This window comes from Callithrix jacchus, chromosome 6 (assembly GCF_049354715.1).
Source record: "Callithrix jacchus isolate 240 chromosome 6, calJac240_pri, whole genome shotgun sequence".
Classification (NCBI taxonomy): domain Eukaryota; kingdom Metazoa; phylum Chordata; class Mammalia; order Primates; family Cebidae; genus Callithrix; species Callithrix jacchus.
Window position 1 is genome coordinate 72,127,440 of NC_133507.1, and position 16,674 is coordinate 72,144,113.

Consider the following 16,674-nt stretch of genomic DNA (forward strand, 5'->3'; position numbering starts at 1 on the left):
TTCAAGTGATTTTCCTGCCTCAGCCTCCCGAGTAGCTGGGATTACAGGCGCCCACTACTACGCCTGGCTGGTTTTTAAATTTTTAGTAGAGATGGGATTTTACCAAGTTGGCCAGGCTGGTCTCGAACTCCTGACCTCGTGATCCATCCACCTTGGCCTCCCAAAGTGCTGGGATTACAGGAGTGAGCCACTGTGCCTAGCCAGCATTTTGTTTTTATATATTTAGTAGGAAAATGTTAAAAACCAAAGAGAAACCCTATTTATAATACACTCTAGTATCCTCAACATTGGTTCAAAAGCAAATGTTAAGTACATACAAATACTTAACCAAAAGAGGTAAATGATGGGGCGGATAACAAACATCTGTATAGCACTGGAGCTTGTCTACTACTAAGTGAGCTTTAGGCTACTAGGTTCAAAAGGAAATAGATCCATCTTTGATGTTTATAGAACAGTAAGGCATCCTGTTATCTGTGCTTTCATGAAGCTAGATCACGTTCTTGGGGCATAAATAAGAGAGTTGTAGAGATTTTGTTCTAATACATTTTATTGGGTAGTGTACTTCTCTTAATCCATTAAAAAAATAACTTTTACCCTTTTGTCTCCCAAATGTCTCATAAATATTGATTAGAAATAGTAGTAACACTTCAAAGATTAGTTCCAAAACAGCAACTTTTTTCTGTAGAGTTTGAGTATACTTCAGAACATTTCTCAAGTTCTATGGAATCCTAAGTGCTCTGGGCAAAAATTTTTTCACTACTTATATTTGAAAAATGCTTTCCAGTATAGCTACCTGTTTGATAATTATAGGCAATATTTAATGGGTGCTTTATACGCACCAGATATTGGGCTGACTTTCATGCAGTATTTCTTATAATCCTAAGTGTCCTCAGAAGATAATTTTTTTTGGATGTGCTTTCGGATGGGTTAAAGCTCTTGTTTAAAGTTACACAGCCAACAAAAGGCATCATATACTTTGAGGAATGGTGTTTAAGGGCTTCAGTCATTATCAGTCCTCTTCAAAATTTTGCAGTTTTTTTTTGTGTCCTAAATTAGCTACATCCACATTCACATTATGTCTGTTGCATGCTAGAATCCAGCTCAATCCAGTTTGTTTGAGAGGGTGAGAAGAGAGTTTGTAATAGCAAATGATGAGGCTCCTTCACCTGGGGTTGTGTTTCTTACTTCTCTTGTCTCTCCTACCAGTAATCATTTTTCATGTTCATTATATATACTACTCTAGCTGCAGGAAGAGTTTTATTTGCTCTCATAGAGAAGAGCACTTGAGTCTTAATTACCTGTATATCCTTCCCTTTTCCTCCCATTAATAAGACTAATCATGCTCTAATACTACTATTATGCCACCAGGGTGAAGGCAGAGCCTTCATGTTTAGCTTTTCCTTTGTCCCTGTATGCATTTGCTGGTGAAGACTAGGACACAATTACTTTAAAGGGAATATTGCTCCTTTGGAAATATTTCAAAGCTGAGACGACCCACATTTTATTAATTTGTAAGCCACTGTTAGATTTTATTAGCCAGGAACGCCAGACTTACGCAGAGCTTTTTCACAAGAGATTTTGGCCTGTCCTAGAGAAGACTGCTAAATACTAAATTATTTTCTGAGTTAACTTGATTTTAGTGTTCCCAAAACCATCACCACTCAGACTTTCCAGACCCACTACCAATGAGGGAAGGAAGGATATAACTTCAATGGACTTTTTGTTAGGGTTACAAAGGTGCCCCTCTTTGCTACTGGGAAGAAGAATAGAATAAGACTTTCTTTGATTTTCTCATTATTAAAGATTCAGGAAGTTCTCAAAGGGGTGAATGAATGTAAAAGAAATATGTTAGTATTAAATTTGTTGCTCTTATTTGTTGTTACTGTAATTTATCTCTTGTTCAGAATAAAATCTTTTTCTTTCGCATAGCATCAGTTGGAAGATGTTTTTAGGAAGAGAGAGATGACATATACTAAGCCATTTGCTACTGCTGGGACCTAGAATGTAAATATCTGCTAAAGGATCATACTTTTTAAGACACTGCTTTTTTATTATCCAATTTTCTTGTGTTACAAAATGATCCTATATTAGTTGATGCAAGGTGAGCTGTGACAAAGCTTCCTTTTAGCCTTTCCTTCCTAAGAAGCGTTTGTTTCAGCCATAGGTAGTTAAACTAGGGCCACATTCTTATTTATTTATTTATTTATTTTGTGTGTGTATGTACAGTATAAGAGGGATATGGATAGCAGTAGGGTGTGGAGGGACGGTAAAAACCCATTCAAAGAGAGTCAAATATTGAACAGATGAGAAAACAAATTCAACAGCCAAGATTTCCTTGTGGTCAACAGTGTGCAGTGCAGTCACTTCTAAGTGTTCTCTTTTAAAAGACAGGTCTCCAGTGTGAGAGGATGAATGCCCTCTCCTCTTTATGGAAAAACTTGCAGAAGGTTTGTAGGCATGTCGGATATGCCACTTTCACTCTTGAGAAAGGAGAACAAGGAAAATAAAACACACTTAAAAATTAATTTGCAACTCTTAAAAAAGCTGCCCTCCGGAACCTTCCTCTGCAGCCTGGGATGACCTCAGGCAAGCTTCTGTAGATAATGGTTATTCCTAATGGCCATAATGACTCAGAACTCCTGTCATTCCAAGATAGTGTAAGACACAGGTGATGTGGCTTTCAAACTTTTGACTGTGACTCACAGCAAGAAACATTTTGGAGTAAGACCCACTGCATAGAGAGTGCCCACACACATCTGAAATGAAAATTTCATGAAACAGTAAGTACTCTTACTATGTTTAATGTGCACCTATTTCTTGTCTTTTAAAATTTAATTCAGTTTTATTTCACTTAAAAAGATGGAAAGAAACCTTGTCTTAAACTACGGAGTTGATTTTACTAGCCAGTAGTGGGTCATACCTCATATGGAAATTAAGAAAGACAACACCAGTCTGCTTCCAGGGTTCACTACACAGGAGTTCCTACTGATGTGATAGCTCCGACACCTGACCGTAGGTTTTCTGGTGTGTTCCCAACAAAGCTGGCCTAGAACCATTTATTTTTTTCACAACTCTGTGTAGCCTGACTATCCGTCTCTCTGAACCAGTGGTGATTTGGCAGGAAGAGGGAAGTCTACATTTGGACCTTCTCAGCCTGGATCATAACACGGGAGCAGCTACAGCCTGATTCTCATCAGCTGAATCTGAGCTCTGCAAGCAGGGCGTTTCTTAGAGCTGTGGTTAATGCTACATCTAATTCTTTGTTATGGGCTAGAATAGAACATGGACTTTCCTGAGAATGTGTGTGGGATGTGGGGAGGAGAGATGTGGGAAGGAGAGAAACAATAAAAGGAAGAATGAGAAATTTCTCTTGGGCACATGGTGGTGACATTCACCTTAAAAAAAACCCTGACAGTATTTTTTGAAATTGGTGATTTGGGGACTTGTCGTGGGGCTGACCCCTTCATTTTATGTTTTGCTGCATTTGTTTTGTCTTCTGAATTATGGTACCTACACCAAAATAGTTTCCATTGAAAAACAACAACAGTAAAACAGAGATTCATTCAGAAAAGTTATAAAGAATGGATAGGAAAAAAAATTACAGTGCAGTTTAGAATTTGACTCTTCTGATATATATAATACTGCAGTGTACAATGTAGACTTACAGTCACGATTTCATTTCATCCTTAACTTTACGTCCTAGTTCATATGCTTCACAATTTCAGTTTTGCAAAGGGTTAGGATAATGTTTGGCATAGTATTGATGGTCAGAGTCAAAGAGTATGTTCTGAAAGGAAGGCTTTGGCCATGCATAGGAATCAAGGCTTTCTCAGGAAAGAGACGAGGCCAAAACGCCATCATTAGTCATCCTCTGTTTCACTGTGTCTCTGTGTATATTCTCCCTCACCTCTCTGTGCTTGTCGCCATCTGGTACTATGGAGACAATAATGGTCCCACCATAATTGCTGTGAAGAGTCATAAGACTACATGCAGAGTGCCCAGCACATAGTGAGCCCTAGAGCGTGAGAGGCCAGAACATGGAGGTGTCCACTGTTTTATCCTTGGCGTCTAAGACACTGCCTGGTATACATTTGGTGCTCAATAAGTATTTGACAACTGAATAAATAATGTTGGCTAGGATAATAATTATGGTAATAGAAAAAAGATAATATAAGAGACAGAGGGACTGATCTGGGCTAATCACATGCACTCTTTCAAATGATTATGAGTTTGGGAAAAGACGAACTTACGTTCTTTTAATCAGTTTAAATTAACAGAATTATCAATTGACAACGCTGGTGATATAAACATAAGCAAGAAGTGGTTCCTGCCTCAAGAAGTCACGGTCCAGTTAGATAAAGCAGAGGTCACAGCATAGCATGAGGGGTATGGAGAGAAAAGGCATTCATCCCACTTGGAGCTGGGTTTGGGGCTGGTGATGCAGGGAAGCTGAGTTTTGAAGGATGTGTAGCCATTAGAGCAGCAGAGGAAGGACTAAGAGGGACGTTGCAGGCAGGGGAAGGGTGAAGTCCAGAGACGTGAGACCATGAGGGATCACCAAGTCATGAGGCGGAATTAAGGTTGAGAGTTGAGCTGGCAGAACCTTGGGCAAAGGTGTTTGCCTTCTATCCCAAAGGCAGTGGAAAACTGTGGAGAGATTAAGTAGGTGCAGTTTTTGTGTTTTGAAAGAGTGGTGTGTGATGCAAGTGGATCGTAGAGTGTGGTAAGATGAGAAGTAAACGGATGGGAAAGCCTCATCCTCCTGCAGTGTAGGGGCAGGCAGGCACACATGCTCCATTTTCAAAGGCATCGCAACTGTAGCAACTGAAATGGTGGCACACAAAACAAAACAAAAACAAAGCCTTAGTGCGAAAGTAGAACTGTTACAGGTGGCTCACAAATGATAATAACCACAGTGACAAAATAGCAATCATCTAATCATAATGCTATTGCTAGTTTTGTTATGAAAGCAGAAGCCAGACCTGCTGACTTTTCTAGCAACTTTTGCAGGACATTTAAATCCCTGTAGCTGGCCCTTTGTTCCTGTGTTGCCATGGAGTGTCAATAAGCCCAGCTCAGAATAACCCAGGCAGTGAAATGAGAGGTGCAGCTTGCACACTGGCATGTTGGCTGGCCAGGTTACACTGTTTTCATTGCTCCCGTCTTGGGAGGAGCACTGGGCAGCTGGTTACCCTGGCAGCTGTGAAGGTGTATGTCTCTTGGCTGCCCAGAGTTTGAAACGGAACCAAAACTTGGTTGCCTACTGAGCATGTGCAGCTCCTGACCGAGCTGATAGCAACTGAAAATAGCCCACTGAGCACCTGTCCCTTGTACACCAGCCCCTGGCCGACTGCCATTTACGACAATGTGGACTTACTCAGTAGACAGGTGAGGTGCTGAGCAGAGTTTAATGGTTCTTAGGAAGATCTTGGGAACTAGCCTTACTTAAAAGGAAGAAAAAAAGCAGCAGGCTTCTGATCAGTTCCATTTGGTGCTTCTGTGGTTAATGGGTGGCCGTACTGGCTCTGTATGTACAGTATGTGCGACTTCATAGCCTTACTCAGCCAAACAGCGGTCTGGTAAACTAAGTAAGTTTTCTCTTGGATGGAAAGGGTTTTCTAAAAGTCTCCTAGTGGTAGCCATCTGTGGTTTATACAGCCTCAGCTTTAGAAAGTTTTGGAGTTAAACTGTTGAGTTTCATTTTATATCTGCTCTTTAATCCCCAGTGATTATTAGGCAGTCATTTCTACAAGGTGTCTATTTGCTAGATTGTTATTTCTCAGTAGTCCAATGTGGGCACAAGTAGAACCACAGAATAGAATCCCAGCATGTCAGGAGCGGTCTATTCCCTTTTGGGATTTCTTCCATTTCCTTCCGGACTTTCATCTCTTCGGTGGGCTTGCCATTATTGGACAGACTTGGTGGCTAGTGTGGATGGAAGCAGGTCTGGAAGGAAATGCTTCTGAAATGACTGGTGGCATTAAAGCTGCTATTTAAAAGTGACCCTTTGTAGATACTTGGGTTATCTTTAGGTTGTCAGTGATCTGCAGCTACAGGAGCCAGAGGGAATCTGCGGAAACTCTTGCTTGTTGCTCTCGCCTGGATTTCTGTTTAGATATTCTTGCTCTCCAGCCAGTGGCCTCGTGACACATCTCAGATTTAGCTGGCTTTCTTCTGCCAAGGTCCAAGATTATTGTGGAAGCTGGGAATGGTTTGCCATGGCACAGATTGAAGGGGAGGGATTGTGTGTTTGAAAAGCCAGTTCTGGTTCACAGCACTCAAATGAGATGCTTTCTGTTTCTACCTGGAGTGTAGACACCTGGAGCCTTTCTTTGGGCTCAGGGGTAAAAAAGGACAAGCTCAATGTGACTCACATTTAACTGTCTCATGGTGACTGTAGGATCTTTATTCTATGATAAGCCAGTTTTGTTCAATATGTTAAACCAGAGAATTAATGAATTATTTTGGACTATATTAATTAGACTGATAGGGGAAAGAAGATATGTAAAACAAAGATCAAGTTATAAAGGCTGTCATACAGAGGCACAAGCATGTCTTCCTGAGACTGAAGACACGGGTTCCTTTCTTCATTAACCTTTCATGGAGTTCTAGACTTGGTAGGGCCTTGGGGAATGAGTGGGGAAATTGGAGGATAGGGAAGTAGCATTATCAGAGGCTTGGGCTCTGCCCCGTTTTTACCCTTTTTACTTTTATTTTAAAATCTCTTTGTCTTCATCTAGGATGAAAAGTAAGTACCGTGGCCCCCTACTTATCCATGGGGAATATGTTCCAAGACCTCTGGTGGATGCCTGAAATTACAGATAGTATTGAACGCTCTATATGCTATATCTCTTCCTTTGTCTAGGATAAAGTTTAGTTTATAAATTAAGCACAGGAAGAGATTAACAACAATAACTTAAAGTAAAATAGAACAATTATAACAGTATGCCAGCATCGCCACTCTTGTGCTTTGGGCTAGTTATTAAGTAAAGGAAGGGTTCCTTGATTGCAAACTGCAATACCATGGCAGTGGATCTGACAACCAAGACATCTGCTCAGTGACTAGCAGGAGGGAAGCATCTACAATGTGGATACGCTGGACAGAGGGATGATTCACGAACTGGGCAGGACGGAGCTGGACGATGTGAGATTCCATCATGCTGCTCAATCAGCACTCAACTGAAAACTTTCTGGAATTTTTGCTTAATATATTTGGACTGTAGTTGACGGCAGGTAACGGAAATAGTGGAAATGGAAAGTGAAATGGTGGATAAGGGAGGACTACTGTAGTCTGGAAGTTACTTTGTTCCCTCTATGCTTATCTCTGGGGTAGGGTAGGTTGTGGAACAAGGGAAGGGGAGTTTAACTAATGGAGGACATTTTCACCTTTAGCTGTGGGTGACACAGAGCCTAAAGGCTGCATTTCAAGACTTGTTAGACACATTGAAACCCTGTACAACTTTTGAAGGGTTTGTCTCTGGTTTGAAAGCTTCCAGAAAGGCTGTAGGGGTGTGGTGGAGGCTTGCCGAGCTTGGCAACCTGGGAGGAGGCGCAGTCCCTGAATCCCAGAGAAAGAAGCAGAGTAGGACTCAAGAAAAGAGAAATCGAAGTGGAGGACTAAGTGCAAAAGCCATCGGTTTGTTCTTTCTCCACTGTTCTGTCTCATCTAGAGCCCATTGTTAAGCGTTTCCTGTAAAACCAAAATTCTCAGTGGAGAGCCCAGGTAGGAAAGCCCACTGAAATGCCATACACTGTCTGGTTAGCCCAAAGAGGTGGGGGAAACAACGAAAAGTGAGTCTGCAGAATCAGTATTTCTTCCTGTAGTGTGAACAGTTTCCAGCCAGAGACATTCAAGAGATGGAACCACATTCCTGGCTCTCTCCTAAGACTAAACAAGGAATGACTTCTGAAATGTTTACAATTCACTGGGACTTTCTTCCCTTGTCCTCCAGAGTATGCCACTGTCTCTTACTCTCCCTGTAATTGGAGCTTTACTTAGACACGGGCATTGGCACACATGCTGAGGAGACAGTATTTTTTAGTTTCTAAAGTATTCGCAGTAGGCAATTCCCGGTAGGCCTTGTAATCCTTTGTTTCTCTGAAGCAGAGATTCAAGAAGTTGAAAGACAAAATGAAGAAAGGGGTCATTATTTTCTCCCATATTAAAGAGTTGTTTTACAGACGTGCTGTATTTGTTAAAGCCAAGTCTTTGCTACATTCAGAGAATCATAAAAAGCATGGAAAAGACAGACCAATATTGTCTTAGGTCATTACCCCACAGCATTCTTTAATTTGTTAGTCACTTGAACACAGGCTGAGTTTTTTGGCTTCTAAATAGAAGGTGTGGCTGCTGCAATAGGCTTAATTTACAGGGATTATTTCAGAGACAAGGAGTCAGCCCAGACACAAAATAAACAGATGGTACTTTTTTTTTTCTCAGCTTCAGCAGTTCAAATGCAGGATGACTTAGGACTCCTTATCACCTTCAGCAGAGCAAGAAGGGGAAAATGATGTAATTCACTCTTCTCCACTCCCTACTGAAGGTGCCATTATTTCACTGATAGGGAAAAAGTATGGCAGCAAAGACCAAGGAAAAAATGACAGCAAAGAGCAGGGGCAGCTTTATCTCTACTAAGCAGCCAAGTCCTGCACTGACCCTTCTAAGCTGACGAGTTGCAGGCATGTGTTGTGTTTTGATGATTCTAATCACCGTAGCCCAAAGTCCTCAAATCAACCATCCAGAGAAGGACCACCCACAGAGCCCAGCTGTCCTATTAATGTATTAAATAGTTCCTCATTTTTAAAGGAACATTTGTATTTTACCTGTTTCTTTTAACAAACTAACAAGCAAACAAAAAACAGACCACACCACAAAAAGTACTAATTTTCTATATTCGTGAGCCCAAGTAGGTGAACAGATGTGACAGCATGGCAACCTCCTCTAGGAAGAAATGGTTTGCACAGGCATGCTGGCTTGGTGACTAAGCCTTGCCTTAAGATCTGTGCTGACATTTAAAGACTTCATGGGATAAGCCTGCTCTGAAAACCAGCATCAGGTTTCTTCCCATCTCTAAATCCTTTCTGTGAAGGGAAAATTCATTCCCAAGCAAATAGTCATCAGGCTTGGACTCCTGCCAGCTACTGAGGTTGTTGTGAGGTATATAATGAATGGTGAGCAAAGTGTTAATGGATGCAGCTCACCCTCATGGAGCTTACAGTCTATAGGAAAAGTGACATTCAGTGGCCATGCAGACACAAATATGGCTGTAGCTAATGGGTTTCCTACTTTAAATCTGGGTGTATGAACAAAGGCTTCTCTGAGCAAGTAACATGTAAGGTGAGACCTGCACAGTAGATAGGCACTAAGTAGGTGGAGAAGTGTTGGCTGGAGGGAGACAAGCTTTCAACATGGAAGGAATTCCATACTTATAAGGACCTGAGATCCCTAAGCAGAAAGAAGAGGCCTTTTAAGAACTTTCAGTAACTGAAGAGGAGGCTGAAGAGCCTGCAGGGATCACGTCAGCCAGCTTTTGTAGGCCAGGTTACTGACTGATCTCCATTTTGAGCGTGATGGAAGCCCAAAAGAGTCAGGCTTGTGCACCTGAATGAATGGGAATGCCATTTCCTGAGGCAGGGAACACTGGAGGAAGAACACATCTGGAGTTCAAAATCTTGGAACTTTTTGTTGTTGTTGTTGATAATCAGTTTATTCGCAATCTCATTTGAATGACTCTATTTGCTCTCATAACTGCTGAAATACATTTTCTTCTTGGCTTTACAACTTAACTGTCAGTCTGTCAGATAAGGAAAAAGAATGATTTGAGTTTCCTAAATGAATGTTTTATAATGAGAGATTATTTAGGCACTGGGTGTATTTTATCCCTGAGCGTGTAGCCTGTCCTCTTGTCAGAGGATCAGATGCCCTTCACTAGGCATTCCGGATGGACCTTTGTGTTTCTGTCTTAGGAGCAGGCTTGCTGGCAATGATACCTAGCATTGCAAAATCCTTCTTAAAGCCTTTGTTTAATGCCAGAGATCTCAAATGCTTTCAGATTCTGGAGAGGTGCCAAACGTGCTCCCGGATTAGGAGACGATGGAAGGACTCCCATAATCTATAAACCTCATATAAGCTTGCCATTTCAGATGAATGAATTGTTTAGAGTTATTGGAAGGAGTCCAGGGATACTTGAGTTCCTTTTTTAGCTATACAAATTCTGAGCTATTGGACTTTTATAATTACAGTCTTTCTGCATTATGTTGTACTACTTTGAGAGGTGAACTTGTAAAAAATTCAGCCTGTTCCCTTTTGCTGCCCTGTAGGACAGACCATGGCCATGGGCCGGTTTACTTGTACCATTTTCTTATTTGTCTTTTATGTCAAAGACATTAGTGGGAAATGTTGGTTTTTGTGCACCATTTAGAGTGAGACTCAGCTTCAGTGCCTTAAAGCATTGCAGAGTGCATGACTGGGCAGGCGTGAATAGGTAAATCCATAGGTTTGTGATTGCTAAAGTCTCACTGAAACATAAATGTGAATACTTTGACCGTGGAATACAAGATTATACCAAACTGTGGACAGTGTCTAAAAGTCCACGATGCTCTTTGCTCTGCCTCTCTCTTGGCCAGTCTGGCATTAGACTTGGAGGAAGTGTGCCCAGATGGTGAACTGAATATTGTTCAGAGCAGGAAAAATCTTTTTAATGAGCTGGTTATGGTGAACTCCTGGGATTCCCAGCCTGCACTGCTGGTTTGCAGAGAGAGCCAGCCCCGTATTCCCCCTGGTGGCACCAAGGCAGTCTCTGTTTGTGGTCAGAATTCCCTGCTGTTTCCAGCCAGCTCAGGCTGTGAGTGTTTTCACATGGCTCTGGCTCTGGTGATACAAAGGGCACACAGTGCCAGCCATAACACTGAGTAATGCCGGGAGGTGCCTTCTAGAACAAACAATGTGGGTGAGTTCTGCAGAGAGGGAATACCTCTGGCTTGACATTTAAATTACTGAATTATTCAAATGAATGTCAATTCAGTAGAGTAGACTTTCTGCCTTCTGCCAGGGCACTTCCTGGATATTCGCACAGGCAAGTGTAAAATACTTTACATCAGATATGGTGCTTCCTGTCAGGACTGTTGAAAATCAGTCACAGAATGTGATTATCTGTTCCTTGGTGTTTCTTGATGTCTGCTGTATTTATATCACAGTCTGAAAGATTAGGAATCCACACACCCATACCTGTGGCCCTGAAAGTGGTTTTGGGATCATTCTTGAACCCCGCCCCCACTCCCACACCAAATAAAATATTACAGGCCCACACATGTCATGCTTGTTCCTAAATTTGACAAGACTAAAAAAGTGAGTCATGGGCATTTTGAGTCCTGCTGTCTTCCTTAGAATTATGGATATTAAGATCTGAGAGTGCCATTACTACCTTGCTTTTAACCTTGTTAATTTAGTAATTCTAGTTCAGAAAATCCTTCCATCTACTGCACTCTGTCAGATGAAATTGCCAAAGTGGCATGTAGCGAATGTGAGTGTGTGCACTTGTGTGGTCATTCTGTCATTCTTAGGAATTCAGGGTCTTCATTTATATTTGGGTATATATAAAAAATAAATACATGAAGGACTTTTCTAATTAGTCATATGGGAATATGCAAAGTAAGAAGACTGAACGGTAGACGAGGAACAAAATAGGAAAGAGAAGTTAGTGAAGGTTTTGTACTTCCCAGTTAGCTAACTGTTGGACTCAGCTCAGGGTTCTTTCATATCAGAGATTGAGTTAATTATTACGTGTCATTAACTGTTGTCTTTCTTTGCCTTTTTCTCGATTGTGGAGGGTAGGGTAGATGAAAACCCTGGTATTTGACATCTTACTGAAAAGAATCACCAACTTACAGGTAATTAACCCCTGGTTGTCTACATACAACTACAGGAAGTATAGAAAGACTTTAAGTAGAGTGCTTAATAACCAAATGAATCCCTTTGACTTAGTTTGCAACCTTGAAGGATTAAAGCCTAGGTACCCCACAGAGTTAGGTATAGTAAGTTGAATTTTACTGATGGTGATATTTACTTGAGGCTGTCACGTCTGGCAAAACTCTTTAGGTTATAGTCCAAAAGTTTGTCAGGCTGCCTGCACAGCCTGTCAAAAACTAGAGACCCTGGAAAAGCAGTGCCTCTTCCTGCATCTGTGGACTTAGAGTGTAGTTTGGGATGGAACTTTAAAAACAGAGTTAATTTTGAGAGCACATTAGAGAAATGATTGTTGTTGTTACTTTATTTTTTTTTTAATTTGGCATTTTTATATTACAGCCACAGGTGTCCTTAATCCTTTGGTTCCCTGGACTGTCCATTTCTGGAGGACCAATGAGCAGGCTCTCTCTAGTCTAGAGTTGCTGGTTTATTGTTATTCTTAGCAGCCCATACGTGCAGTGGGCTGAGTAAATCACACTCGTCAGTTCGTTATCAGTCCATGAACAGCTCTCTCCTACTTTATTTTTATTTTGCTCCTTCGTCCTAGCACTAACGCCTTACTCTGCAAACCAGTGTCAACAGGCACATATTCTTAAATGGGTTAGGTATCTATCCTGGGGTATCTGTGATCTTTGAAAAGTATTCAGGATTTAAAAATACATATTTGTGTTTCAAATTTACATAAATTGCATTATTTCAGTTTTTAGCATAGTCTTTTCAGTTCCCAGCTGTAGATCACAAGTGAATTTCTCTGACATTATGAACTCTCCCCCTCACCCCACCCATCCGCTTCTCTCCAAAGAATCATCACCTGTTGGGCAGCATAGTTGGCAGCCCTCAGCGTGCTTTGTGCCATTCAAGAGTGGCAAGCATGTCTAGACTCCCTGGAAATATTATCTTTCAGCTCTCTTTTGGCAAGTGTAAACTTTTTGCTGGATTATGTCAACAGATATATGTGTTTCTCATCCTCATAGAAATAGACTGGTACTGGAATTTCCTTCAGATTTCTCCAGGCAAAGAACATAAAGACTATCTCTTTGCTCATTAAAACTTTTGCTCATTAAAAATGTTTGAGGGCTCTTGATTCTCAGGGGTGAGACTGGTGACATACATAGACTGTCAGCGGCTATTTTGGATTTTCTGCTTTCAGGCTTGTCTTTGCTCTTGGATGAGCCCCTTGTGGTTTTCAAAAGAACTAGCAAGTCAATTATAAATAGAAGGCTGTGTCTGTGTGTCTGCATGCACTTACTCTGTGGGCCGAGGCACCCACATTATAGTGGGCAGTGAACTATTTTTCCACTTCTTTGAAGAGGGAAGAAGAAAGATTAAGAATGCTTTTCTCTTTTTGAGATAACCCACATCTCTACACACACCCACACAAATCTGTGTAAATGAACTTGACATTTTCAAAGACCTTACCTTAACGTCTCCTCTGGAAAGCACAGCCACCCGACCTGTTATTTTAAGAAAGAAGCATTTATCTCACAGACTCACTACTGAGGGATCAGGGATTAAGGCAGCCTCTATATGCCATAGACCTTTGAAGGGAACTCTGAAAGCTGAATTTCCTTATATGAACAGTGCTTCGGCAAAAGTGGCCTCAGCTAACTAATCAGTGGCCTCTAGGACTTGGCTGTTTACATTTTATCCACACGTTCTTTCCCCACTAGTAGAAACTGTGAGACCAGCAAATCTAAACGAATCATACTGACAAGGAAAGAGGAAAGAGGAACATGAAAATGAAACTGCAAATTTGTATTCTCAGAAAGAGACAGTTAAGCGGAGTGATTAGGTGCTTCCCTCTTGATCCATTTCTGCTGCTCTCCATTGCACCTTGAGTGCACCATGTGTGGATTCTTCCCGTGCTCCTACTAGTCGCCTTATTTTTCAAACATTGTTCTATTCTCTTTGTCTCTTTGTGCCCTTGTTCTCCATATTTGGCACCAATTTTTTTGTTCCTGCCAGCCAAAAATTCTGAAGAAGCTATTAATTCCTACTATCATCTATGTAAACTTCAGTGTTATCACTACTGATAAAGTTAGTCTAGGCATCTAGCTGAAAATATTGGTACCATGGATTGTAATTACAGATTGTGTATTCTTGCAAACTCTCTCTCTCTTTTTTTTTAAGACAGTCTTGCTCTGTAGCCCAGGCTGGAGTGCAGTGGCATGATCTTGGCTCACCACAACCTCCACCTCATGGGTTCAGGTGATTCTCCTGCCTCAGCCTCCTGAGTAGCTGGGCTTACAGGCTTGCACCACCACACCTAGCTAGTTTTTGTATTTTTAGTAGAGATGGGGTGTCACCATGTGGGTCAGGCTGCACTTGAACTCCTGACTTCGTGATCTGCCCGCCTTGGCCTCCCAAAGTGCTGGGATTGCAGGCGTGAGCCACTGCGCACAGCACAAACGCTTATTGTATTATACGTTGAACATCCCAGATCCCCAAACCTGACATTTGAACTGCTCCAAAATCCAAACCCTTTGAACATTGACCCAGTGCTCAATAGAAATGCTCATTGGATTTTGGAGTTTTGGAAATTAGGTGCTCAGCTGGTATAAATACAAATATTCCCCAATCCAGAAAATTTTAAAATAGGAAACATTTCTAGTCCTAAACATCTTGAGTAAGGGATACTTAGCTTGTAGTATATTTCTGTCATGTGGCTTCAAGAATGTCAGCATTCCTTGTTTTACTAGTTGGTGGGGATTTGTACAGAGCTAGCAAGAATTGGTATTAATAGCTGCTATATATTTAGGAGCATTTTTTTGGAATAGAATAAAGGTATAAACATTTTATTCCAGTAAAACATTTTATTTTGATGTAGTAATTGGGATCTGAGAGTCAATCAAGCTGAAGGTTATATGAACACCATAGGGGGAGAAGCTCATTTTCAGAAGTCTGTGGACAGATGATAGCCAATCTTTGTCTTAGTATGATCTAAAAGGGTGCACAGCTTATATAAATGAATTGCTACATTGAGAGGCAAGTATTATTTGTTGGTTGGTTAAGCGACAATCACAGAATGTGGACCTCTTGGTCAATGGTGATGCTTAGCTTGACTTTCTGTTTGATAGAGGTGTTTGGAATGATCATTCTCTCAGTGAAGGTGAAACTCACAGTAATTCTTTTTTTCCCTACCTTTCTCTCCTTTGCAGATGAGAAGCCCAAGGTCAGCCCCAAACTCTACATGTGTGTGTGTGAAGGCCTTTCCTGCGGTAATGAGGACCACTGTGAAGGCCAGCAGTGCTTTTCCTCACTGAGCATCAATGATGGCTTCCACGTCTACCAGAAAGGCTGCTTCCAGGTTTATGAGCAGGGAAAGATGACCTGTAAGACCCCACCATCCCCTGGCCAAGCTGTGGAGTGCTGCCAAGGGGACTGGTGTAATAGGAACATCACGGCACAGCTGCCCACAAAAGGTTCTTGTGGACTTTTCTGTTTTGAGATAAAGGGGTTTTGTTAGTGTTTTCCTGAGTCTGTGTGGGTTAAAGATCTAAGTAGCTGTGAGGTGTTCCACCTGCATATGGAGCCAGAGGTGAAGAGCTACAAGGAAGGTAGCCCTGGGTGAAGAAGAGAAAGGACCAGCCTTTTGGCATCTAAAAGAAGGATGGGCATTTTGGGGAATGTAAGCAAGGTGACGTCCATCTTGGGGACAGCTTGGCTGACCAGTTAGTTCTCTCTTGGTTGCTGTGACTCAGGTGAACAGCTCCCAATACCTTTTTATGTTACGGAGCCATGATGGTTTTCGTAATTTCTGAAGCAATTCTGCTCTCAAATACTCATCTCTATGTCAAGCGTGTAGGGAGGAAATGGAACAGACTGGTGACTGAGTGGAATGCCTTTCCTGTTTTAAGATAGAAGACAAAAGAAGCCTCACTGACCTCTTCTCCCATATCTGATGCTCAGTGACCTATCACTGACACTAGAAGCAGGATGAGATTTCACACAAACCCTGTAGTTTATGTGGATTCTTCTCTCTACCATATTCAATACAGATTGCATATGTTATGGAAACCAATCCTCCTTTGAAACTGTTTCCCTATTAAATGAGCCCTAAATTGCATAAATAGTCTGCAACTATTAATGTAGACTCATTCTAAGCCAAATTTATTCTCTTACCATATAGTACATTTTTAATAGGTTTAATTATTTCAGAAAAAAGAAACCAAAAAATGGAGGAGTGGTAACAAGGAGCGTCCAAACCAGAAATGTCAGCCAGTAAGGAAGGAGACAGAAGAGCAAAAAAGCCGATGCAAGATCATGTTCTAGTAATTTTGAAGTTATGGTGATGACTTTAAGGCATATAGAAAAGGTTAAATTCTGACAAGCAAATAGGATTGAATAATAATAATAAAAAAAAGATTTTAAAATAGGTCAAGTATCGCTTCTTGGCCTTTTGGCTAAGATCAAGTGTAAAATAGATCAGGTATTTTCATGGTTAAAACTAAAAGCATCCTTGATGGAATAAAATTTACTGTTATACTTTGTGAGTTAAATTTTTATTAATTGAGTGGATAGACATGAAGAAATGTCTGAATTCACACAAAAATTATTAAACCAACAGTGTGAAGTTTCTAATCTGCAGATCACTCTTGAGTTTTAATAGAAGATTTTTTTTTTTTGAGATGGAGTTTCACTCTTGTGACCAGACTCCATGGAATCCAATGGCGTGATCTCAGCTCACTGCAGTCTCCACCTCGTTGGTT

The 16,674-nt window shown here is 41.1% G+C and overlaps 1 protein-coding gene across 2 annotated transcripts in view; it reads left to right on the forward strand.

Moving 5' to 3' along the window:
* Nucleotides 1–16,674, forward strand: part of ACVR1 (activin A receptor type 1) — an 84,234-nt gene that overhangs the window by 23,373 nt on the left and 44,187 nt on the right. For both annotated transcript variants that reach the window (XM_054257610.2, XM_054257609.2), the window contains exon 3: nt 15,124–15,387. In XM_054257610.2, coding sequence (XP_054113585.1) covers nt 15,124–15,387 — 264 coding nt within the window. The remainder of the gene's footprint in view (nt 1–15,123; nt 15,388–16,674) is intronic.